Raw genomic sequence first — 27,786 nt, 5'->3', positions numbered from 1 at the left:
TTAATCATTGATGGTGACATGCCTTCTAACAGTGGCTCAAAAACAGGTGCACGCACCCCATGCACAAAGACAGACACATGAAGATAAGCGGCCAGGAATTTAGGGAGGAACCGCTGTCTGGGGAGGCTGCAGTTTCCTGAGTCACGCAGAGCGCAGCCAAGTTACTGACCATTAATTCCGAGTCTGACGCCTCCTCCCTTAAGCAATCAGTGAACAAGAAAGGGAGAGAGTGCACGCACACGGTGCTCCTGACTTTGTCAAGAAAGATGCACTTAGAAACCTTTGAGGGAAAAAAAAGCATCATATATTCTCTTTAATTTTAAGTCAAAGGCTCACAAGATACCATGAGTGCTGTATTTTCAAGGGGCACTGTACAAAAAGAATATACAAAGAAAATCAGAGACCTCACCAGGGGATAGCTCAAAAATGAATCCAAAGAATCATGAAGAAACCACTATAAACACCAAAATGGAGAAAGAGCAGACGTGCATCTCCAAAGCACGCTTTTTGACTTTTATACCACATGTCTAGTAAGAATTCACTCACTGGATATGCTTCTGTTCTGCGGTGTCATAAATAATTATCAGCAATTTAAAATAGATAAATGAAATAGATAAAAATCATGATTATTAATAATATCACCTCTAAATTGTAAATCCTGTGATTTACGTTTCCTCAAAGTCCACTCCCATGCCCCAAAATCTTTTTTTATTTTCACTATTAAACATCTTAGAATTCCCGAGAACAATTTGAGAAAGTGTTAAAAAATGTCAGTGTTTTCTCTATCATATTAAGTCAACAAAAGGTATTCAAGTTTCCAAGTAACATATTAGTAATATCACTGAAAGTAAACCCTCATCTCAGTGCAATCCTTCAACTCAATGCAATTTAAACATTAATCCGGTCAGGTCATTTTCAAGCATGTTATTGCTCAGAGGAGCCCAGTGTCCTGACCGGCCCGAGGAATGGCTGTGGCCCACTGGCTCCAATCAAAACCACCACTTTCTTTGCCCCTTGCTGAGTAAGGCACTGCACTGAGCACTCTGCGGACAGCACTCAGCAAGCCTCGCGGACCCCCAGGAGACAGCAGCCTTCCTGTGGCATTTTCTAGTGAGGAGGTAGAGGGGGGTGGGGAGCAGCCCTGGGTCAGCAAACGGTAGAGCCCCAATTCCAGCCGGCTGTCTGGCTCCAGTCTTAACCACTTTGCTAGATGGCTATAGATTCTGGCACTCGGATAAAAATGTGTATTTTAAAAAGGGAGGGGGGTCTATCAGAGTTTTTAGAATCCCATTCAGATATCCCCTTAGTCTGCTCGAATCCCTGGAGGGAAGGAAGCTGAATGCAGTCTACCGCACTGCTGTCTGCTCTAAGCGGCCGAACGTTGTTGATTCGGAGACCACGTTTTAATCCCTGAAGCTTTCACCCGAGAAGTCCTACTTCTAAACTCTGATACAACAGGAAGCATATTCCCTCCCTTCAAGTTCTTCCAGTATTCCAGGGTAGCCCCTGAAAGTACCGTCCTCTTCTGCACCCCTTCTGTTCTTCGCTCAGACCGGATGGATTCCCAGGTCCTTCTCCTGCCTTCCAGGCCACCCTCCTTGGGAGGCTCCTTAAAACCTCGTGCGGACAATCAAACCCACCATCTAAGGTTGCATTTGCTTGTTTTATATTTTTAAACTTACAAAAAACCAAAAGACCTAAGTCGGGACTGAATTACCTACACATCTACTTGAAAAAAAAATGACTTTAGGAAAAAAAATGACTTTAGCAGTTTACACATTTCTCTCTAGTCTTTACTTCAATCATTTAAAATTATTAAATATTTAAAATAGACTACAGTTAGAATAGCAAATACCCATGCACTCATCATCAATATTTAATAGATGCTAAATTTTTAACCTGATCCGTCTCAGATCTGCTGAAGTCCTATGTGTGGCCGACTGTAATCCTCTCCCTTCCCTCTGCAGATCTGCTGTGCCTTGTTGCTTTCTGTCATTCTCTTACCTGTACCTTCAGTCTTTTTGTACATTTGAATGGCATGGTTTTATAAGTTTACATAAATATATCTAATGTAACTATTCTGCAACTTGCTTTTTCCACTCAATCTTATGTTTGAGATTTATCCACGTTGAAACATGCAACTAGAATTCATTCATTGTAACTAGTCTGCAGATTTCCAAGGAATCAACATACAGTAGTTGAGACGTCTCTTCCCTGTTAATGGATCCTGAGGCTGTTCCCAGGTTTTCATTCTCACCAACCATGCTGAAGTGAACAACCAAATTTTCCCTGTGCACACACGTGGAGTCTCTCAAGAATACAGGCAGCAGTTAAGCAGCTGAGTTGTATACCTCTTTGACGGCGTAAGATTCAGAATACATTTATAACACACACTTTTAAATTCCTTTTTAAACAGTAATAATGTGATAACGATAATTGCTAATATCACTCACTTATTAGAATACATATCAGGAGCATATTAAGAAACTTTATGTAGGTTAATTCATCTCATATCTACCTTGTGCTGAGTACTTTGTTCAATGCTGTGGATGGAAATGACCAAGAATAAGATAGCACAGCTGATGAACTTATTATCTAGCAGAAAAGGCAAACCAGGAACAATTAAGCAAGCGATGGTAACGAAGGACTCAGCGCCAGCCCCGACAAGGGAAGTGTGGGATGCCATGACACAGTTCATCCAGGGCGTCCCGGTGAGGGAAGGGAGCTATGAAGGACTGATGGTAAAGCAGCCAGCAACTGTGAGGTGGGACCAACAGCGAGGGAGGGGGCAGTATTCTGGACAGAGAAGAGAATGGATACCAAGACCAAAGGTCAAGAGCACGGCATCAGAAGAACTGAAAGAAATTCAGTATGATTGTGACAGAGTGAGGCTAAATATGTCAGGACAAAGGAAATTAATAAGGAAAAGGGACTGGCCATTGAAAAAGGAAGCTCAGATCTGCCCCGTAGAAGGGTCACTGGAGGCGGTGGTGAGGGGAGCAAGACTGGATGCAGAGCTCCCAGGTGGGATGGCACAGTGACACAGGTGGTAAGTGAGGCCAACGGGCATGAGCGAAGGGATTCCCGCTGCCGGGCTTTGTCACATAGGAGACCACCAGAAACATCTCCCAAGACCTTGGAGACTGGGTACGAATGAGAACAGCAATCCCATTATTTAAAAAAAAAAAAAGCAGAATGAAAGAAGATTGGGCAGGGGGAGAGGAGTAGGTTTTGACTTCAGTGTGTGGTGGTAAAATGGTGCCAAGATACTTAGCTGGTCCCTTTTAAAAACTTGTCAGCAAGATGCCAAATCCCTAGCCTGGCCTTGTAAGGACCTCAAGATACAGACTGTCACATCCATCTTTGTATCCCAGGACTCTAACACTGCTCCCAGCCCACAGTACACAGTCAACAAAATTTGCTGCGGAAAACAAAACAATAACAAAACATAACCTTGAAACTCAGAACCAGGTCCCCATAGACATATTTTTAAATTATATGTATTTTTAAGAAAACAGTTTGCACCCTGGGAATACCTACGACATGCCTCATATGCATTCCCAGTTCAGCAAGACAACAGTAGATGTCAGCTACCCAAGAACAGAATGTGGGCACACGGTGTCTTGGTATCGTGCACAGTATTGTATCTACTAGCTCAAGTCACGCTTATGCACACATGTCCACACCACAGCTGTTATTCCCTCTTTTGCCCTGACCTTTGCTCTTGGGTTGACTGAAGGTCTTAGTATGATGGCCAATGGAAAAGTCTAGAGATGTAACACAGAGCCACACCACACAAGGCCAAGTAACTTTAACACGGGGGAATGATTCTCCGCCATGTTTCCATGTCGTAAATTGGAATCGGCAAGTGGACTCTTTATACAGGCAAATCATTACTGCCCTCGTCAAAAGAATTCTACAATTTTAGGAGCACAAATGTCTGAGGCATAAAAATTCCTTCCTGGACAATTACATGGCTTCATAAAGGTTATCAAAAGCCTGCAATGTTGGACTTTGTCCAGACATTTATTGCACATACAACAGAATTTAACCTATTGAACAATTACACACTTGATGAGCAGAATAAACCTTGATTCCTCAAAATGCCTAAGTGCTACAAAAGTATCTTTAAAAATAAGTACTGCCGCGGTTGCACAGAGCCATGCCGTAGCGGTGGGGTCCTTAGGGGCTGTGAGGTCAGTCTGTCACCAAGGGAGACCATGCGAACTGAACTCACTTCCCAACTAGTCTGCCTTCCAACCCCGTGTGCCTTCACTTCTCCCATTTCACTCTGCATGTGGTGGCATAAATACGGCCCTGGCACGTCTAACATACATGTTTATTTCGTGCCTCTTCCTAAAATACACAACCCATCCAGAGCTTTACTCATATTAAAAAGTTCAAAAATTACACACTTTCCCAGTTTCTCTGACAAAGCAATTGGAGATAAATGATGGGTGTGTGTGTGTATGTGTGTGTGTGGGGGGGGGGGAGGCAGAGTCTAGCATAAAAAAGGTTCTAAAAGACATAACCAAAAACTGTAAAAAGACACCTTTGAGACAAACTGCGACATCTGAATACAGAATATTATATGATATCAAGGGATTGCTATTACTTTTTTAAGTAATAAGTTATTTCTAAAATTCTTACCAGTTAGAGATGCATATCGAAGACTTAAGGGTAAAAATGACATGAGTCGAGGATTTAATTTAAGGTACTCCATTTTTAAAAAAGGATGATAATGGGAAAAAGATGAACAAAATGACAAAATATTGACAATTACTGAAGTTGGTTAATTTATACAAAAGGTTTATATGCTATTCTCATTCAAAAAAAAATTTGTTTCACTTTTGAAAATTCCCCTAATAAAAGGTTGCTTCTTTTCTAATTACACATTTTGAGTAGAGTTTCGTTTTGTTTTAATTGGAAGGTAAGAATCATAAAGATTCATGCCTGAAAGCCTTTTATAATAATGCTAATAGTGTTCTTGACTCACGTTTCCATAGTCTTCGTGAATGTGGATACACCACGCAATTAATACAGATCTCTCACCTTTTCCTTTGTTCTCAGTTCATTGAACATTTGTTGAATTTCTAGCTTCCAGTCATCTTGCATGGAATGAAAAGATTCTTGAAGCATTTCGGTCATAACCGCCCCTTCAAGAGCTGTCAGTTGTTCAAGAATTAAGGCAAATGAAGGACGAATGTGAGGGTCTTGTCGCCAGCATTCTAAAATCAGCAAGAACCACGTTAATTCCGTTTCTCAGAATAATTCAGATTATCAGCCCGTGCTGATGGTGTCTGCTGAAGATTTTAAAAATAAACCAACAATGGTTTTGGAAATTGTATTTTACACAGTGACCAGGTCAGTGGCATGCATCATATTTACTATTAGGTTAGGCTCCTGTTGTTTATCTTCCATGACATTACTATGTGGGTGCGTGAGGTCCATGCCTTCCCACGAACTCTGTTTCAGGAGCCTAAGCTGCCCTGTGATCTACAGACAGAGAGTTCCAGAACGCGACCCAAGAAAACCAAAGTTTCTAAAAGGTTATAATGACAAGAGAGGTTCTAAGAAATGGCCTAGTAATGAAGGAAGGTAACTAGCTGCTTGCAAAAGGAGTCAGTTACTTCTTAAAAGACAAGCATCAAATAGATAAGGTCATGGCAAAACCGTGCCGGTTAAGATCGTAGAACATTTTTGATCATGAGGTAGAATTTAAAATAGCAGAATGAAGCCAACTATGTTCTGTCTTTGAGCGCTACTGGTGTACTTGGTGGCATAAAATGACCAGCTGGTTGAATTTTGTACCTGAACGAGTCACTGGTAAAACTAGACTGGTTTTTAAAAAGTTACTTAATCCGTCAATACTTTACCTGACATCTTAGATTGAAGACAAGGTTTCTAATTCATAAAATAGTATAGGTGCTTACAAGCATTTGACAATTAGGATCACAGAAACTACTCTTTTGGTTAAAAAATCTTCAGACGTTCTCCTGAGCGAATCCCCTTGCCTCCACAGACACATAGAAACGGAGGGTCGTGCACAAATACCTTTCATGAGCTTGGCAAACGGCTCAGGGCAGGTGGATGGAATGGGCAAAGTGAGCTTATTGACCGCTACCCCGTAAGCCACGGCGAGCCCATCGATGCCACGGTAGGGGACTTCTCCCGTGAGCAGCTCCCACAGCAGAACTCCATAGCTGCAAAGCAAAACTGCCATAAAGTTACACGGGTTAAATGTCTTTTCCTTACCACACAAGTGGTGGGATAAATGCATCAGAGCCCCCATCCAGCTCTGATTAAGAATCTTCTCTTCCAACAAAATCCTTACATGGCACTTATCCCAAGGTGGGAGGTGGGTTCTTCCAGCGAACTTCCCAAACACACGTAAGTGCACGCCTTCCCAGAAATCAGTTATGCATTCATGACAGAAATTCAAACTATCTAAGGAATAGGAAAGTGTAGGAGCAGTACTAAACTGAATTAAACCAGGTCCAGAACCAGGTCACCCTTTAATGTAGTGGTTTTGATGTTTCTCCTTCTATCTCATTTTTCTACACTGGAATAAAGCCTCCTGAGGACTGTCAGGACACTAAAGATTCTAGTCCCACAGAAATCCCATCCTTTACACCACAGGACTGAGATCAAACTATGCTGACTATTTTAAAATGGTTTTTTTGAAGTTGTTTATCTTTCTTCCTCTCCCTTCATATTTTAAGAGATGTATTACTAATGCTTCTACCATATTACTTCATAGTTATGGACAAAAAAATCAGCATGGGCCTGCTGATGGGACAAAACACCTCTTCGTCGTAACTCTGTGCCCATTCGTACCTTAGTTTCCCTTTATCTTCTTCAAGACATAAAGTACAAATTATCTTTTGTTAATACATAAAATACCACTCACTCCAGACATCCCATTTGATTTTAAGTGGAAACACACAGGCATATAAGCAAGTCATATTTATTTTTTTTTAAATTCTACTAACATAACTAGTACAGTCCTGTTTACTTTTCTAACTTTTGAAAACATCATTATCTTTAAGTTTTAAAAACGTCAGAAATTTACAGTGGTAACTTAATTTTCATTTCTTATAGTTTGTTGCTTATACAGAACATTAAAGCATCGTTTTAAAGATAGAAGACAGAAGGTAGTAAGATACACACACCTAAAAGAAAGGCAAAACAGCTCAGAATAACGGCAAAGAAAGCATTTAAATTTGGCTACGGAATTGATGTCTGAGTCTCATTTGATTATCTTCTGATCTAAAGAGATGTGGGGACCTGAAGCATCACAACTGTAATAGAACAAAGGGTCTCTGAACACCAGGTCTGCAAAGAGCTGGAAACTCTCCAGACTCTGGCTTCGGGTCATTCCAGATACAATAACCTCTCATTTGAAGACCTCTCCGTTACTGCCAACTGCATCCAGACCATCTACTGGAAACGTTCGGAAAAAGAATGTACAAACGACACAATGTGCCCAAGCAACGGGGCCTCGGGGACCTCCAGCTGAGGTTCTACCAGCTCTAGATGAAGGAGTTCGAGTCCGAGAACCCTGAGTCCAGGGCTCCTCCCCAAGCAGGTGGAGTACCAGGGCACCAGTGAAAGACGACTGCATCTGCAAGCTCAAGTCTCGAGTTTGGGAGTATCACTGCTTACGAGCTACGTCTCCACTCACAAAGCCCTGAAGAGCTGATCGTGAGTTAACGGACCTATAAAATAATAGTGATGTCGGCTCTACCATCTCATAGCACTGTTTCACATAGAAAAAAAAGGGGGGAATATATAGTACAGTGCTTTTAAATTACATAATGCTATAACTACTAGCAATTAACCTGTTCAGTTTCTTATCTACATTATGGTGCCTTAGCAGAGACACTTTAACTGCAAGAATAAGTAAATTTAACTCATAGATCAAGCAACAAAAATCACCTCAGAGCAGGGGACAAAAGTACCCCGGAGATAACTGAAAACTGTCTAAATTCAAAAGTACTTCCTTGCTATTCTCATTAGCACGTAACAAAACTAAAATAAACAATAGCAACAACCTAACTTTGCTTCTTGGGAGTTTCAGTGAATGAATAATTCAAGACAGGTCATTTTTCTAGAGAGGAGAGGGCTTATGTTAAAAATCCATGTGGAAAAAAGAAAACATCAATGTGGAAAAAATAGAACTATTTCGATGGGACTATTTATAGAATGTAATGCATTTTCTTTTGTTCTCTGAACCTGGGTAGGATACAATATAAATAAAGCTGTCTCCTGAGAACTCAGGTAGCCTGATAAGCAAGGGCTGTGGTCACAGGATCCTGGATCACAGGCCTGGGATAGGAGTATACCTACTTATTAGCTTTATAATCCTGAGGAGATGTCCTAATGTCCCAGTGCCTTGGTTACCTACTCTGTGGAAGTGCAGTAATCTCAGGAGATACTGTAAAACTTCAATGACAGTGTCTAAGTTGCTTTGCGCTGTAATAACCAGTTAGGAGGAAGAAGGGCAAGAGATGATCAGTGAACATGCCAGTTAACGCGCTCGTCCATGTGCTAGTCTACCAGTCCACCGCACAGAGTAACCTCTCTTGAATGAAATCATTTTTATATGAACATTATAAAAGGAGATTCTAAAGCAAAGAAATGTGCAATTCGGAAAGGGGGCCTTCCCACCCTTCCGCATCCTGACATCCGAGGGCTCGAGTATGCTTTACCAGGTAAACGCATTCTCCAGGTGTGTGGGAATGCTTGGCTCCCCAACTCGTGGCTCTAGAGGTCAGGAGTTTCTACTACAGAATTTCATCCTTTTTTTTCTTCCTATCGCCTACTTTGTTTTTAGCTGCCAACTTTTACTAACTTAGCAACCCTCTCCCGTCTTTTAACTAGCTGCTTTTACTGAAAATCAGACAATCGAACTTATGAAACAGCTAGGAATAAACAGATTTGGAAACAACCAAGGAAACTAAAGGCAGCCTATAGAATGGGAGGAGATATGTAACATAGCTGATAAAGGGTTAGTATTCAGGGGTTCCTGGGTGGCTCAGTCGTTAAGCAACTGCCTTCGGCTCAGGGCGTGATCCCGGCATTCTGGGATCGAGCCCCACATCAGGCTCCTCCGCTGGGACCCTGCTTCTTCCTCTCCCACTCCCCCTGCTTGTGTTTCCTCTCTCGCTGGCTGTCTCTATCTCTGTCAAATAAATAAATGAAATCTTTAAAAAGAAAAAAAGTGTTAGTATTCAAAACTATAAAGAACTTATCAAACTTAACATCCCAAAAAACAAATAATCCAGTTAAGAAATGGGCAAAAGAGATGAACAGTCATTTTTCCAAAGAAGACACCCAGACGGTCAAGAGACACATGAAAAGATGCCCAACATCACTCATCATCAGGGAAATACAAATCAAAATCACAATGAGATATCACCTCACACCTGTCAGAATGGATAAAATTAATAACACAGGGAACAATAGGTGTTGGCGAGGATGTGGAGAAAAGGGAACCCTCTGGCACTGTGGGTGGGAATGCAAGCTGGTACAGCTATACTGGAGAACAGTATGGAGGTTCCTCAAAAAGTTAAAAATAGAACTACCCTACAACCCAACAATACCTACTGGTATTTATCCAAAGGATACAAAAATATAGATTCAAAGGGGTACATGTACCCCAATGTTTGTAACAGCATTATCAACAAAGCCAAACTGTTGGAAAGAGCCCAAGTGTCCATCAACTGACGAATGGATAAAGAAGATGTGGTATATGTATACAATGAAATGTTACTCAGCCAATGAAATCGTGCCATTTGCAATGAGGTGGATGGAGCTAGAGTGTACTATGCTAAGCGAAATAAGTCAGAGAAAGAAAAATACCATATGATTTTAGTTATATGTGGAATTTAGGAAACAAAGCAGATGAACATATGGGAAGGGGGAAGAAAAAGAGAGGGAGAGGGAAGCAAACCATAAGAGACCCTTTTTTAAAAAGATTTTATTTATTTATTTGACAGAGAGAGAGAGAGCACAAGCTGGTGAGGGAGAGGCAGAGGGAGAGGGAAGAGCAGGCTCCTTGCTGAGCAGGAAGCCGGACGCGAGGCTCGATCCTAGAACCCTGGGACCATGACCTGAGCTGAGGGAAGCTGTTGAACTGACTGAGCCACCCAGGAGCTATAAGAGACTCTAAAGGCTAGAGAACAAACTGAGGTTTGATAGAGGGATGTGGTTGGGGGAGGAGCGAGATGGGTGATGGGCCTTAAGGGGGACACTGGTGACGAGCACTGGGTGTTATATGTAAGTGGTGAATCATTAAACTCTACTCCGGAAAGCAAAATAAACAAATCGATAAATAAATAATATTTATTGATATATAATCACCAAAAAAACACCAAAAACAGATTTTGAGAGAAGAGCTCTCCAGTGAGTGTAGAGAAGAAAAGGCCTGTATTCTATTAGGCTCGGATATTGAAAACTCTGGGACTCATTTAAAGGGAGCGCAGCAACCAGTTTCTGCAGCCGTCTGCAAAAGCAAGAAGCGTGGTGCTTACCTCCAGATGTCACTTCCCTTAGAAAACAGGGAAGACTTGATGACTTCTGGCGCCATCCACGCGTAGGTGCCCGCCGCGCTCATTTTGGTAGTCCTGTGCCATTCTCTCGCCAGCCCAAAATCCGTGATCTTCAACGTTTTATTGCAGAAGTCATCGTGCTCTATCTTCTCAAGCAGCAAAACTAAAAAAAAAAAAAAAAATTATAAAAATCAAAGGTGCGCTATTTTCATATCGTTATAATTTTCTAGTCACACTGTTTCCTTGGTATTTAAGACACAACCTTCACCTCCGTCAGCAGAGTGAATGAGAATGAGCTTGTATTGTACCATCTTGCCTTACTTATGTCACCGATATCATAACCTTTACTGGATCACCGGTGCCTGCAGTTACAAGGTTTTTGTTTTTGTTTTTTTTTAATCCATAGGCACAATATGGCTTAGCCCTCTTTATGAATGCTTCTCTTTATGAGAAAGGCAATGGTTTCTAGGGGCAAGAAACATTTACTGAGGTATCACGGGTAGGGTCAGAAGTCTGTGAGTCCCTGTTAAGAATATATTGTTTTCTTCCTAGAAGTTGGGTCCTGATCTAAATGCGGAGCCTTTTCTACTGAATGTATTCAAGAGTATCGCAAGCAGATGACATGTCACCATAAATAATTATTATCAAACAGTATCTTATAGTAAACTTGCAAAATGCTTATAGATTTTTAACTCATAAAGGCATTTTATGAGATATGATTGCTTTACTAAAGCTCAAAATATAGCAAGAAGGAGAAACATCATCTGGATGCTAGTTTCCCTAGCCCCCCAGCCTCCTGACAAAATACAGAACACTCCAGAACCACTTCCAGGAGCAGAACTCCCACCAGAGTCAGCACCTGAGCTCTCACACCAACAGGAGCTAAAATAAACACGCTTCTCCATGTCTCCCCACCTGCACCCGCACATCCTGCCCTTCCCAGCACCTGGGGCTCTTCTCTCCTCCACCTGGTTGATCTTCCTCTATAACCATGCGGAAAGTTCCCTAGGTTTTCCATGTGGCTGTAATGCAGCCCCCTGACCAGATTCCTCCTTCCCATTTGCTACCAAGCTACTGGTTTTGCTAACTTCTCTCACTCCTTCTTTAAAATCCTGCATTCCCACTCGTAGCTCCACCGTTCCAGTACAACCCAACCCCCGCTTGTCCACTTCCCCTGCCACGACTTCGCTTCCAGCCTCACCGCCACACGCAGGCACGACGCTCGTCCTAACCGGACAGGATAATGCACCTAACCAGCAGATTCGATGTCCTAAAATGTCAGAGCTTTCCTTAATTTTTAAACCTTCCACACACCAACTACCAATATACACAACACCATGGCTGGGTCTCAAAACCGTCATGCAGATGCAAGAAGCCAGACGTCAAGCTTCCAGGCGATGACTCCACACGTATTCTGGATGGGGACAGACATCAGATCAGGGTTTGCCAGAGGCTTCCCGGCAAAGCTACCCAAGGGAACTTTCTGGAGTGATGCAAATTCTCTACCTTGGTGGTGGTGGTGGTGGTGGTTACAGGATTATATAAATATATTTGTCAAAACTCATCAAACTGAACGCCCAGAGAGGGTGAGTTTTACTGTATGTAAGTTACATGGTAATAAACCTGCATTAAAAACACACGAACTTCCTTGGTTCCGCGAAACTCGGAGATGACGTCAGCACTCCCACACTGCGGCCACCACGGCCTCTACACCTGCACAGGTAGGAACCTACCTTTCAACCTTGTGTTTCCTCCACTTCAGCTCCTCATCCAGCCCAAATAGTGCCCTCTTGGTGAAACCTTCCCAAGACCCCTAACGGAGGAAATGCTTCTGCCTCCACACGCACGTGAACCTCGTCTCTATTGCAGCACTTGTTTTCACCTCGGACTTCTCCACCAGACTAGTAGCTCTGAGACAGTGAGTGAATGAGTTAGAGAGAGAAAGTTGGTAGGGAAAGAGGAGGGCGAGGGGGACAAACACATTCAATCGACATTCATAGTCCCTATCTGTGTCTCGTCTTATTCACAGCAGGTGCTGAATGCCTTCAAATGCACACGACATGCACATTCTTCTACTTGCCCTTTGCTCACACCTGTCCCACCTAATAGTAATGACAACAAATTAATAAGACAGTCGCTAACAAGTGTGGAGTTTTCCTATATGCCTTGCACACATCCATTATTTCATTCAATTGTCACAAAAATCCCAAGGGATAGGCCCTCATTATCTGAGGACAATGAGTACTGAAAAAAATAAAGCAACAGAACGAATCCACTTAAACAGTAATTTCAGAGTAAATAGGGTATATGGGGGATTATTATTCAGGTTTTACCTTGAAAAATAAAATGAAAGTAAGTCTATTTCATCCTTTGGTTTTTTAAATAAGGATGTTTGTGCCACTGTCGTAACCATGTGCTAATTCTTAGAAGGATAAAAACAAAACATGTGTGGGAGGTCTTTTAGAATAAATTACCCAAACACAATTGGAGAATAGCACAAGACACTCTTCTTTTTTGATTTTTGGAACATGACCATAAAGAGGAGCGTTTTCCCAAATGTTAGTTATAAGAATAATGAACATTTACCAAGTATGTTCTATTTGTCAAATGCATTTACGGCTATTTTAATCATAAAATCCACACCGCAATACAATAGGTGTTTACTATTTACTATCTGTACTTTATAGATAAGGAAGCTGAGACACAGGTGTTGCGTAAGCTGTCCCTGGTCACATGGCTAAGGAGCAGCGAGGCTCCAGAGGTCTGACCCCAGGAACATACCCTCCTAACCACTGTCAACATTGCTCAGAGGATAGCTTTTATCAGTTTTTCAGGAGAGCTTTCTTTATCCTTTGGAAATCTCTCTCCAATCAGGTGCCCGTTCTCTTCTTTCTGATTTCCTCTCACTGGAGAATTACCACCTGATCTCAGTGGAGGCAGTATGGTGCAGTGAGGAAGGACGTGCACCGCCGGGCCACACTGCTTGGTTCGGATTCCCTGCTTCTGTTTCTTTGCCTGTCATGGGAATTGTGACAGTTCTTACATCATAAGGCTGTACTGTGCGAGAGATGAATACATATCAGGTGCTTAGAACAGTGTCTGAAAGAGCATTTTGTGAGGATTACACACACATACACACGCACACACCCTTATCAATAGGTTTGAAAGTGTTTTTAGTAAGTCTTTCAAAATCACTTTCATGGGCTTCAGGGAATCCTCTATCTTTTCCAAGGCTTGAAATTTCACTTTGCAGTGGATTCGTATTGTGTTTGCATCATACCGTCAAATGTTTATAATATTAAACAGGGACAAAAGTCAAAGCATTACTGCAACTGGCCAGAGTCAACACTAGATTTAAACATGAAGAGGTGTTTGAGTGGGGACTCGCATAAGTTGCCAATACCAATGCTGTAACAATTCTTTCCCCATTGACCTTTAACTATGAGACTTAGAGAGCAAGAACCCCCTATTCTATCTTTACATCCATTACACAGGTGACGGATCTGTTTTAAGGTGGTTTATATGCCTGCTCATGGTTACACAGTTGGTAAGTAGTAAGGCCCAAATTCTATCATTTTTCCTGCTTGTAATCTCAACGCTATACTATAAAGTGAAGGATGGAGGGGCTGGGAGTGGGGAGACTCACTTCTCTTTGGAATAGCCTCTTATTCTTTCTGTCCATCTACACTGTAGCTATTATCAAGGCCCAGCTTCCTTAGGAAAACCTTCCAGAGCATTCTACAAAATAAGGACTATTTCATCTTTCCAATCATTCACTGCCCACATATTATGTTGTTTTGTCCGTTATCTTTGTACCCAAGGTTTATTGCCCTAAATTATATACAAAGCTACTTAATCCTAGGAACTAAATTTTACAGATTTTCCCCTGTATCCCCCAATATCACCTAACAAAGTACCCTCTTCATCGATTCCTCAATGGAATAGTTGATATTAGTGATAATTATCACCAGTTCTAATACTAAGAATACTGGCAACCATTTACTGATCCTTTACTACGTATAGCTGTTTTCACACATTTAATATCTCATTTCATCGTCACACCATTATATGAAGTGGGAATCCTAATCTCCAGTCTACAGTCTAGAAATGTTATCCAAAAGCATGTGGTTACAGTTTAGAGCCAGATTTCAGATCCCATCTGCAGATGACATTCTCAGTCTCCTGCAAAACTGATAAAGCTACTGGTTGTAAGAAGGGGGCAAAACAACCAGATATTTCTTTTTGTAGATTGCTTACGAGATTAATTTTTGAACTTCCTTCCTTCCACATCAGCTTAGGGTATATTTATCTCTCAGTCCTTACTCCTCATGAATATCAAGAAAAACAAATATCTACTCCCTTAAAACCCGAAATACTTAAACCACAGAAACAAACAAAAAAATTAATCAGCTTCTTCATCAGATTACATTTTTCCACTTATAATACTACTAATTTCACTTTTAAGCAACAGTTATTTTTACCACCAAAAAGAACCCCAAACTAATGATCAAAATGGCCAGTAGTTCTATCAAAGTTTGTTTTCCAAGACATTTTCACGTGTGTCTTCACTCCTACAAACATCCACACAGGAAGGCATGAGGAAGCACTGATTAAAACAGGCCTAAAAATGACTGTCCCCCCCAGACCCCAGGAAGGCCTGGCAGCCCTTGAGAAGCAAAGGCCGAGAACGCCTGAAAATAAGTGAAAACAGAAATAAAAGTGAGAACTAACAACGAAATATTTAAAATTGATCGTTTTCTAAATAAATGGCAGGGCACAATGTGCTATGAGCAACCTTTGTACTGACGGTTTCAGAGCGTCCCCCCCTCCACCGCCGTCCAAATTTCCACAGGAGCTAAGTGCCTCCACACTTTGCACAGAAAACAAGTTAAAATAACATTGTGAATGCCAAACGTTTAGAGTTCCATGAAAGGCCCATTGTTTTGGATTCTATTTCAGAGGTGTTGAGCAGAATTCCTGAAATTCCTTATCTTTTGGGCAAAGTGACCGAAACCAAAAATAGCCAGCGTCCCGACAGGTAGATTTGGGCACCTGGCCAGGTTTCAGCCTGAGGACTCCAGGTTGGCAGCCAACTTCCACTTCCTGCCATTCCCCAGGAAGAGCCCAGGCACACCAGCCTGCCACCAGAAATTATAATGTACAGACCAGGCAAATAAACTTTTTTGGCCACAGAAATGGTAAATTCTTGTGAGTAACCTAGCGACGGGTGTTTGAGCCCCCTTTTGTGAGATTTCAGTGAAGATTTTTGACCCTTGTTAGCCCCGTTCTCGAACAATCGGCCTTTACAACCTTGTACTTACTCTACTTACTCAACCATGAGGCACGTGGTTTTTCCGGCTCCTTTGAAGTTTCACATTGCTGTTTTCAGAATTATAGCATATAATGTATATTTTTTTAAAAGCAATTACACTGTATCCATTCTATTTTTTGAACACTTATGGGATTGCTGTGTCCAAATTCCATTTGAGTCAAATGGGCTAGTTTCAATTAATCTTTAACTAGGAATACATTATCAGAAAAAAAAAAGTTGTAAGAAAGAAAGCGGGTCTGAGAAAAGCAGAATGTGAAAGAATATAATATTAATGAACACACTTTTCTCAGCCTAAGGAAGGTTACTCTGAGAATTTCAAGTCTGAAAAGAACCACCTGTGGTAAGTGCTAACTTTCTAAGTTTACCAAACAGCACCACACTTCGTGTATTTCTTTCCATCTGTCCCTCACTGGCACCATGTTGCCTCCCCCGACACACACTCCCCTCACTCACCAGTCTGTGGAGGCAAATGCGAACTTTCCCCCTGGCCTTCAAGCCCCTTCTGGACCTCATTCAAAATGACCTCACCGGATCTTCTCGTGCCCCCTGAGTTGAACCTGTAACCTAACAATTCTGCGTGCTACTGGCCATCGCTGAAAAACACAACATTGCATCTGGGCTGCTGCCGTATAGAACGCTCTCCACTTCCATCCTCCGTAAGAACCACATGGGGCGGTCACCCCACCTCCTGCAGGAGCCTCAGGGCACCGGCGCTGCCTTCCCACTGCGGTGTTAACTGGGAGACCGCTTCAAGTCCATTAGCCTTTGGAATCTGCAATTCCCCTTCCCCCCCAAAAATGAGCAATGCCCTCACTCTCCTCCTGCCGCAGTATTAGAGGACTCAATCAATACCTCTCCCCGCATGGCCTCAGCTCCAAGTCCCCATCTCTAACGCACTGAAGTTCTATCAGCCTGTCTTACCCTACCTGTTCTTCTCAGCTCTCTGATTAAATTAGAAGCAACTGGAGGACAGAATTTGCACCTAATTAACTTTACGTATTGATTCACTGATGTTACACAGCAACCATTCATATTTGTTAAATGAATAGGTACATAAACAGGATAAGGGGAAAACAGGAGCATGAAGAAGATGAGTTACCAGCTGTCTCACATGAAGTCAGCTGCTGCTACGGGAAACCAGCTCACCTCCGCACTCCTGAAAAGGTATGAGGAAACAAAGACTGTCTTAAAGAGAATTACAACAGAATAGTTATTTTGAATTCCTGTCCGTCCGCAGCATTTGACACAGCTGATCATTCTTCCCTGAGACACATTCTTCACTGACCTCCAGAGCATCCGCAGCTCCCTGGGGCTCCCTTTCTTTTCTAACCACTCCTTCTTCTGGTTCCTCCTATCGCCCTGATCTCTAATTACTGCAGACCGCCAGGACTAGAGCCTTGGATCTCTGGTCTTCCTATCTACTCACTTCCCAGATAATCTCAGTCCACCTCAGGGCTTCGAATACCACCTGGGCGCAGATGACTCCCAAATTCACCTCTTCCCTGGTGTCCCTCCGATCTCTTGTCAACGCTGCAGCCAGCACAATCCTGCTAGAAAGCAAGTCAGATCCCAGTCCTCAGCTTGAAACTCTCCAGGGTCATGGTAAAGTCAAAGGTCTTGCAAGACCTACCAGACCCTGCCTGACCTGACCCCCACCCCCTCACGTCCTACTGTTCTCCTTCAATCCCCTCCCATCACGCTGGCCTCCTGCTCTGGGGATTCTGCAGTTTCCATTCCCTCTACCACAGTGGTTCTCCCTGGATGACACGTTCCCTCACTTCTTCAGGTTTTCCTGATCAGCTACCTTTTCTGGAAGGCCTTCCTGACCCATCCAACCTAAAACTTCAACTGCTCACCTCAACGGATTCATCCTCTTCAATCTTACTGTTTTAGTTTTTCTACCAAGCACTTACCCACTCTCCCACATGCTACATCTTTTATTATTTCTTGTTTAACGTCTGTGTTGCTTACTGGGATGTAACTTCTGGGAGCAGATGAATGCGTTTCTGCTTCACTCACTACTGAACACCGAGAGCCTCGGAGGGTTCCTGACACATAGCACACAATCCATAAGCAGCTGTTGCATGAATGACGGAGTTAGCTTACTACATACAAGAAGATGGACTTCTCTAAAGAAAACAGAGATGTGGTCAGCTAAAATAGAGCTTCATCTTGCTCTTGCACCAAAAATAAAAACCACTGTACAAACCTTTTCATGGACACATACAATGTTCAGTTTTAAAGAGAAAACTTCTTACATTTCATTGTGTGTGCAAATCTAGTTCAATATTTGTGTCCCCTTAGTATTTTCACAAAGTAGGTGCAAAGCAAACTGAGGGAGGACGTCTTCCACAATATTCTATGCTAATGTATTAGTGAACGGAAAGTCATATATCTGATATTATTTGACTCAACATTTGCAGAAAACCTGAAACTAAATAAACTCCTTCATTCGCCTTAAGCCAGTAATAACTCAAACATTCTTATATGCAATCAAGATACTTCCCCACATGGCATGTGATTTGGTCTTTTTCCAATAGTTTAGAAAAGCAACTAGTCATGAAACCTGGTAGTGAAACAGTTACAATAGCAACATAGTACTTCATGCCTCCTCCTTGACCCTCAACTTATCAACCCAAGTTACAAGCAGACCTGCCAAAGCACGCAGATGGCAGCACTCCTACAGAGAACAAAGCTCCAGACTGTTTCCTCATACTGCTGGCTGGCCCCAATCAAGCAAATTAGCCAAATCAAAAAGACCCTCACCCCTGTGCAAGATGAACAAATATATGATTACATGGCACTATATATTGCAGAATGACTAATAATAATGTTCTTAAGGTTATAAAGAGGTATAGGAAACTTTTAAGTACTAATGAGTTCACACACACACAATTAGGAGATATTTAAAGCATTCACTGTTTCTAAACAATATATAAAAATGAACATAGTTACCAACTTTCACTTAGATTGTGTCTTACAGTTTTTGAAACACTTTGACATATTCCAGGTGTCAGCAAACTACATCCCATGGGCCAAATCCAGCCCAATGCTTATTTTGTAAATAAAGCTTTATTGGAACACAGCCACATTCATTTGCTCACATAGTGTCTGTAGATGCTTTCAGCTACAAGAGCAGAGTTGACCAGTTGCAACGGAGATCTTATGGTCCACAAAGCCTAAAATATTTATTATCTGGATCTTTATAGAAAAAGTGTGCCAACCCCTGCAGTACACTATCTCACTTTATCCTCAATAGGAAGTCAGGGCCGTGAACCCACAGCTGCTAAGTCGTGGAGTCAGAGGGCAAACCTCAGACACCACAATGACACTCTTTGTCACCCAATGTCAAAGGAACAAATACCTAGAGAGATTCCTTTCCCCCAGAGACACAAGCCCATAAAAAGCTACCCATACTCTCACCTGGTGCCTTCTATGACCAACCGTGCAATTTCATCAGACACTTAACTGGATTTTATATGCAGTCTATGTTCATGGAAGGATTTATAGATCAACCCAGATAACCATAAGAAGGATCCCACAAATTTGGTCCTTCGAATAACAGTTTCCAAACTTGGCTCTGCATTTTAATCATCCAGAAGCTTTTTAAAAAACATATATTGCTGCATCAAAAGTTCAAATGGGTTAATCAACGAATAGGGTTAGATTTGTGTTCAAGCAAGTCAGTAAAACATGAATGGTAGAATCTGGGTGGTGAGTACATAAGTGATGGCTTAAAGTCCTTCGATTCTGTATTTCAAGATTTTCTACATAAAATATTAGAAAAAAATTCATGGCTATTCCCAAACAAGGTCAACTAAATCAGAACATCCAAAAATGAGACAGAGAATTTTATTTTTTAAAAGCAAAATAACAACAAATGAGGTTTTTATTTGATGTGCTGGTAAGAATTAAAAAGGAAAAAAGTGCCCATTTGGGAACTGATATTGAGAAACAAGAATCGTCACACACTGCTAGTGAGATGAACCGTCTCTTCTGGGGATAAACTGGGGAATATGGACCAGCATTTTAATGTGTGTGTCCTTTGCCTCAGCATCTCCCCTTCTGGGAATTTAACTTAAAATAATCTAAGTACACAAAGATGGCTGTACAAGGATTGAATGTAGCTGTAAATGGTAATGACAGGGACGCCTGGGTGGCTCAGTCAATTGAGGATCTGCCTTCGGCCCGGGTCATGATCCCGGGGTCCTGGGATTGAGCCCCGCATCGGGCTTCCTGCTCAGCAGGGAGCCTGCTTCGCCCTCTCCCACTCCCCCTGCTTGTGTTCCCTCTCTCGCTGCCTCTCTATCAAATAAATAAAATCTTTAAAAAAATTTTAAAAAATAAATGGTAACGGCAGAGGACTGGTTACTTGTTTCTGATGTATTATACAACAGAATACTATGCACCCATTGAAATGATTATACAGATATTCAACAGATATTCAATAAATGTTTATTGAATGAATGTTTATAATAGGTAAAAAAAAAGTTATAAAGCTGTATACATGCTCCTACATTTTGTTTTAAAAAATATGTGAATCTCTATGTTATATTAAATACATACATTAATCTGTCAAAAAAAAAAAGCTCACGAGGAGCCTCTGATGCTACATTAAGGACAGGATCAAGTCCTCTAGAGTGCCGTTCTTTGCCAACAGAAATGATCATCTGGCCGGGGGGGGGTCTCAAAGTAGGGACCCCTGGGCTTCCCTGGTAACAACAGATTAAATGCAGAAGCAGATATGAACATCCACTTGTCTTCTATTAAATCTGGCATCACAGTGAGCTTCAAAAGTATAACGCAACGCCACTCTCCTTTCTCAATTTCTTTTGGAAAATAAGATTTTTTTTTTTTTACCATTAAAAACGCTACGTTAACACGTAATGGGTCTGTTATTTTTATATTATCAAACATTTTAAACATATCATTTTAAGTTTCTAACTCGGTAAATATCAATAGCTATAACCCACGTAAGAGCTCTTTGCGGTCCTGAGAACAAACATTTGAGAACTGTTCATCCAGGCAATAGATGGAGAAGATAAATGCTCAGGGTCCAGGATTACAGGCTCTGGATTCAATTCTCTGACAAGCCACGTGAGCTTGATAAAGGCAATTAAACCCTGGCTTCAGTTTCTCCATCTGTAAAATGGGAATAAAGTACCTACCTCAAAAATTTGCTGTGAAGAGTAAGTGAGGATCGAGGTTGGGCAGTACCCAGTGCCTCGTAAGCATCAGATACTCGCGAGCCCTTGTGCCTCATACGACTATTCCTTAGTTAAAACACCTGAGACGAAGCAGTATTTGGAAAAGATGAATTTTAAAAAATAACTAAATTCACACTGATTGGAAGTAACCTGTACAAATTTGTTTCAAGATCCAAAATAAAACCAGCACAGTTCTGCCAGCATGTCTAGGAACACCTCCTCTGTCCCCCAACACTCCTTTACAGAGGTGTTTCACCTTTTCAGAACCCTTGAGGGCTACAGAGGGTTTGGGGACAGTCACCCTGATATTTGGAGAGACAATCATCAGCCTGGCACAGTAAATCTGGTCACTGTTTTCTAACTATAGTGAATCAGAAAGAGAAAAATGCCCTAAACTAACTCACAAAATGAATATTGATTATAAATACGAGGTTCCAATCATAAATGATAAACAATTTACGTCAAACCAATGTCTAAGTATTTTAATTTTTACTGCCCTACTGATAACCTTAGATAGTACAGTCATAAAGCAAATTATCGCAAGCTTGTATTTTTTTTTCCTGTATAGATGTTAATCTTTCAGCAGAGCAGACCACTTTCCTCCTCAAAACCTCCAATGGCTGGCTCTTGTTATCCTTGTTAGGATGATGTTCGAGTCACCCACTCACTGCTGGCCACATGCTCGATGCCTGTTTCCTTTCCAGAAAACCCCTTGTTTACCTTTCATTCTAGCTGCACCCAACTACTCTTGGTTCCCTAAAAAATGCCCTATGTTTTCATGCCAGTTTTTCCACGAATGCCTTTGACAGGTTAAAGAAACATCAAACAGATTTTCCCTCCAGGACTCTGTCCATCTCGAAGAGAGGAATTCAGTAGACAGTTTCAGAAATCAAGAAATTCAGGCTCAGTGAGGTTATACAACTTGTCCGAGGTCACACAGCTCCTAAGTGGCGACACCAACAATCGAACCCGGGTCCGACGGGCTTCGAAGGCGATGCTCCTGCCGGTAATTACGGGGTTCTGGAGCAGTTCCACACTTGCTGGCCGGCGCGAGAAGAGAGAGCTGGGCTCACAGACACCTTCTGAAATGGATGGAGCGGTCTTCCCTCTCCGCGTTCCTTCACTGTGCTGTGATACACTCGAAAACGATTACAAACTCGATCAGACGGGCACAGTGAAGAGCGAGTTTGCATAATCCAGAAGCAAATTACTGACCCCCCTCCTTACAACTAGAACAAAAAGAGGGGTGGCCTAGTTATTTTTAATATGAAAGTATAAAAATGGTAGGGATGATGTGGGGACCATCTGTCCCTGCTGTTCTTCTAAAAAATACATCCTTTAGCTGTTTTTGTGTCAGAGCAGATTAGCTTTTGCCACCGTTGGGGTATCTGTACTGATCTCCTTGTGCCCGCTGGAGCGGGAAGAGGCCATGGCATGAAGCTACGCGTCTGGAATAAAGAACAGACCAGAGGAGAAAGACGATGCGTGTCTTTTAACTGATAATAGTGTAATTAATAGTTCCTCCAAATCACTCCAATGAGCTGCTAACACCTTATTTGGAGACTACATTTCCTACAATTTTCCTTTATTTACACTGCATTAATAAGAAAATTTTTCAAAAAAATAAGATTCCTTTTGTAGTTTTATTAAGAGCTCTAAACTGCATGTGATACTAAACGTAACCATGTCTATTTATTGATTGTAAATGCCATTATAGACAATAATGCATACAATAATTACTCCCCAGAAGGCTAAAAAAAAAAAGATCAAGCTAAAAAGATGCTTACTCACTGAAATAAAAAAATATAAAAGTAAGTAGCTACCAAAATTTGTGGGTCAGTTTCTCCCGGAATGTTTATTTTTGCTAAAACCACTACTATCACAACAACATGGTAAGCAATAGGAAAAAAAACAAAACAAAACCAAAAACAAATTATGCCACACAATCTTTTTTCAATACTGAATTATGTCAGAATAAACAAAACGCTAAATTCTAATAATTCAGACCATCGTCAGTAATTCACATATTGTACTAGCTTATCTTCACTCCTCCTCCCTGAAAACCACTCCCGTTGCTACCACCCTGGGTGAAAGCAACCCGTCCTCTGAAGGGCACAACCTCCACAGCCTTCACGTAGGCCAATTTTAAGTCCATCCTCCAGAGCAGCCAGACTGCTCTTGTAAACACAGAACCAGATCCCACCGCTCCTCTACACAGAACACTCCTGGGCTCTGGACAGAGGGCACTCAGAGTGGAACCCTTGTGGGTCATGGCCACAAACCCCTCCATGCCTACCTCTACTCCTCCCTCTCTCTCAGCCTCCCAGCCTTCCCTCCAGTCCGCAGGAGGTGAGGCTCATTCTCCTTTACCCTTCCTTTCCCTGGATCTTTGCTTGACTCATTCTTCCTCCTCACCTACGTCTCTGTGTCACTCCTCAGAGTGGCTTCTGTCCACCACCCCAGTCTGATTGGCATCCTCATCCTTGGCCCCATCACCATCTACCCCCACCATGCTTACTGATATTTCCCATTGCATGGCTACCGTCTATCTTTCCCGCTAGCCTATGCTGGATGTAGGCGGGGATACTGTCATCTGGTTTGCCACCATGTCCCCAGGGTCCAGAAGTGACTGGAGGGTGAGGGGAGGGCTCAAGACAAGATTTTTCTCTCTCCTCTGCATGCACAGAAAACTGGCCATGTTCACAGGAACCCAAAGTTGCTTCACACTCCTCTCTAGCTGTTGCACATAGACAGACTTAGCAAAGTATTTTCTACACACTTTGCATCCAGAGGGTGCCAGGGCCTAGGATACTCTGACAACATAAATGATGCTTAAAACTTGCTAATTTGGTTCAACTTGCAATCTTTTGCTGTTAGAAAAGGAACAAAGTTGTTTGTACCATCACAACATAGCTATTATTTCAACATAATCACTGACTCCCACATACGATTAAAACTTAAAACCAACCAGAAAAGAGGAAAGAAAACATGTCAAGAACCATTATCTCCCTGTGACAAACTTAAACATTTGTTTGAAACAGTAATTTCAACTAACTTGGTTCCAGGTAGTTTACACTGGCTCTTTGTGGACTCCAGAATGAAGATAAAATTCAATATTGATTTTTAAAACCTTGTTTACATTATTAACTCACTACCACCATTAGCAAATAACCAATAAATTCAAACAAAACACACTGTAATAGAGTTTCTGCTGTTCTCAAAAGTCTGAATAAGAAGTCATGGCTTCATGTACCACAAGAGAAGTCCCAGTGCCTGCAGTTATTCACTGAATAAATAACATCAGAGAGCAAGGATAAGGCAGTGTGCTAGGCACTGTGATTTGCACATTCTAGGCCCTATGCAAAATGTTCCTGTTGTAGTCACTTAAGAACTATAGTAATGGTCATATTGTAACAAATATTTGGCTAGGCTAGTGACGAAGCCAATTATGTCTTTTTCAAAGTGCAACAATTTAAAGCAAAGGCGACCTTGCCTGACAATTATAGACATTAAAATGCTCCAGGAGGTTTGGCAATTTCTTCTGACCTCACACATTACTAAGCGTGATGAAAAAAAATAATTGTTACAGGCCCTTTTGCTTTTTTGGTCTAAGGATCATCTAACCCAAATCATTTGCCCGTGTTGGTAATTTGATGTCCTGCAAAAGAATCAGCCTGTAGAACGCAGTTCCATGTACATCACAGAACTGCCACAAATATCAAGACTGCGCGAGCAATGATGCTCTTTTTTGCTGTCTTTAAAATAACCTGGTTTTGGAGAAAATAACCAGCAGATAAGGTCTTGCAGGATATCACTGGGGAGAAAGCCTATGGGACCCACGGACAGGGCACAGAGGCCTTGTTCTGTGGCAGCACGTTAAACCCATCTTTCACTGAAAGCACAGTTCAGGAAATAAGCACCAACTGGTAGTGAAGACTGCAGGGTTTGAAGCATTTACAAAAAAAGTACATTGAAAACTGTGCTATGTCTTTACTGTAACACAGTCCAAAAGTAAATACTTCTGGAGTCCTTTATACGGCCTCTGTTCGAACTCTAAGAACGCACGCTACCACTGCCACTCTTTTATGCCATATCTTGTTTGAATCTGCTTCTGACACTTGAGCAGTTGCCATCTAAATTATAAGGTTATAATTTATATTGGGGGTTAGCAGACGGCGTAAAATAAAATCCAAAGCAAGGATCCAATGCTTACGCGGAGTTAGCAACACTTAAATATTCTGACTCCCATAATGAAAATGCCACCCTCGTCATTTTCAAGTAACTTTCAGTGCTGAAGAATTTCGAATAGGAAGAAGAATCTACACAAACATAAAACAAATACATTATTTCTTCTTGTCACTCTTCTTCCTGCAGACTTGGGGAAAGACAGTGTTTCCGTTTGGGTTAGCGCCTGTCCTAGCAGGTTTTACCAGGTTGAAAGACAGGCAGCTGTGGTAGGCCAACGCCAGTTCCGGCTGCATTTTTAATCTTTCATGCGATTTCATCCCATCCTAAGAATACCAAGTGATCTTCAATGTTGAAGAACCAACTTCAAACGGCAATCCCATTAACTCTTTCATAAGGTGAAATTTAATAGGATTCAGGTTTAGCTCATTTGTCAGTTCTCTATTGACAGGTAGAAAATTCACCCTGACTTACAAACAAAATAAACGATACAGGCCAGGTCTTCAAGATTTCAAGTACCCTGTGCAAGGACCATGAGCTTGCTCTAAGCCTACATGTGCATATTGGCACAAACTGGTATTTCTCGTCTGGAGACGATCGATCCATCAACACTCAAGCCACCAAACCAATGATAAAATTATACTTCGTGTGCAGAGATGTCTGAATGAAAAGTCTTTGGAAATGTCAAGGGACATCAAGCCATGTTTAAAGTGGTAAAGAGCGATCTCAATTCAGCACTTGTAAAGCTGAAGGAAAGGAGGAGTTTGACGAACCCGAGAAGGAGGGCCATGGGTTCCTCATTTGAGGAAGGCTCCAGTTTGCAGTTCCAGAAAATGACCGACTTACTGTACCCAAAGGCCAAAGAGCACCGTGAGGTTTCCAGAAGATCCAGCTATTTTACAGCTGTTTAGTCAGCCAGCAAGTCTGATCTGCATTTTTTTTTAAAGGAGCCCAAAAAGCAACAAGGCAAAGTCAAGGTAAGTGTGTCACCTCCCCCAAGGCAAGTAACCAAGGTCTAGCTGGACCTCCGGGCCCTGGAACGCCGGCGCAGAGGGTGCTGCTGGCGCCAGGTGGCTGACCCCCGCCTCCTTCCACCTGGCTCAAGGCCGGGAGCGGCCGGCCCAGGGCTGGCACCGAGGTGGGCTTCGCGGGGGCAAGGCTGCGTCCCCCACCACCCCCGGCCCACTTACTGTTGCTAGACTTGAGGTCCCGGTGCAGGATGGACACGACCGCCTCCTCGTGCAGGTAGAGCATGCCCCTTGCGATCTGCACGGCCCAGTTGACCAGCACGTGCGGGGGGATGCGGCGCGCGCGGCGCGGGGAGGGAGCCCGCGGGTCCGGGGCGGCGTTGGCGGCGGCCAGAGCGCGGTTGAGCGCTCCGCCGCGGGCGAACTCGAGCACCAGGCAGAGGTGCGGCTGCTGCAGGCACACGCCGCGCAGCTCGATGATGTTGGGGTGCCGCAGCATGGCGAAGAGCCTCGCCTCCCGCCGCACGCTCTCGGCCGCCGTCGCCGCGTCCTGCTCTGGGTCCCGGCGCGCCGCCTTCACAGCCACCTCCTGGCCCTGCCAGGTGGCGCGGTACACCTGCCCGAAGCCGCCGGCGCCGATGAGTTCCTTGAGCTCCAGCCGCTCGAAGTCGACGTGCACGGGCGAGCCGGGCCGCGGCGGCGGCGGCGGCGGCGCGGGACTGGCGGCCGGGCGGCACGGCGCCACGTAGTTGGCGGGGAAGATGCCCAGGCGCCGCTGCACCTGGCCGGCCCACCAGCCCTCGTCGCCCGACACGGCGGCGTCCTGGGACAGCACCTCCACCAGCTGGCCGCGCCGCAGGCTCAGCTCGTCCTCGCCGCGCGCCTCGTAGTCGTACAGCGCGGCCCACAGCCCCGCTCCCGCCGAGGCCGAAGCAGAGGCCGAGCCGCCGGAGGAGGCGGACGACGACGACGCGGAGCCGGCGGGGGCGCCCCGGGCCGGGGACACCGGCCTGTCAGCCGCGCCCTCGGCGCCCGGCAAGGCCATGGGGGGCGACCGGGAGGGCGACGGCGAAGCGGGGCGACCGGCTTAGCCTCCGGGGCGGCTGTGGGCGCGCATGGTCCGGCAAGGAGGGGTAGTCGGGGCTCGGGGACGCGGGGATTCACGGGCCCACTACCCGGAGGCCCCAGCCTCAGCCCCCGTTCCGCCTCGGCCGCCTCTGCTGCTGCAGCGGTCCCCGCGGCCGCGGGCGCTGTCGCACCATGGTGGCGCGCTGGGCCTGCGGCGGGCCTGCGGCTGGCTGGGCCTAGCAGCCGCCTGGGCCCGCCCCTCCGGGCCCGCCCCGCCCCGCCAGGACCCGCCCACCGCGCCGGTCCGCCACGCCCCCTCGGGGTCCGGGGCTGGGGTGCGCCTTGCCCCTTCAGCCCTGGAGGCGGAGCCGGCCGTGGCTGCACGAGGTTTTCGAGAAAAATTAAACTAAGCCGAGGGAAAGGCTTTGGGGAATCCATGATTCTCAAAAGCAGTGCAGCTGCTGAAGGGGACC

The 27,786-nt window shown here is 43.6% G+C and overlaps 1 protein-coding gene across 1 annotated transcript in view; it reads right to left on the bottom strand.

The window, feature by feature from the left end:
• Positions 1–27,536, bottom strand: part of MAP3K21 (mitogen-activated protein kinase kinase kinase 21) — a 56,556-nt gene extending 29,020 nt beyond the window's left edge. The window contains exons 1-4 of the mRNA XM_045783276.2: positions 26,468–27,536; positions 10,536–10,716; positions 6,055–6,203; positions 5,053–5,228 (exon numbers count right to left, since the gene is read on the bottom strand). Of these exons, the coding sequence (XP_045639232.2) occupies positions 5,053–5,228; positions 6,055–6,203; positions 10,536–10,716; positions 26,468–27,290 (1,329 nt within the window). The 5' untranslated portion in view covers positions 27,291–27,536. The remainder of the gene's footprint in view (positions 1–5,052; positions 5,229–6,054; positions 6,204–10,535; positions 10,717–26,467) is intronic.
• Between the last annotated feature and the right edge of the window lie 250 nt (positions 27,537–27,786).

The sequence above is a fragment of the Ursus americanus genome, chromosome 6 (assembly GCF_024610735.1).
Source record: "Ursus americanus isolate L20-20 chromosome 6, mUrsAme1.1.p, whole genome shotgun sequence".
Lineage (NCBI taxonomy): Eukaryota > Metazoa > Chordata > Mammalia > Carnivora > Ursidae > Ursus > Ursus americanus.
Note: the sequence above shows the minus strand (reverse complement) of the source record. Positions and strands in the feature narration are given on the sequence as shown.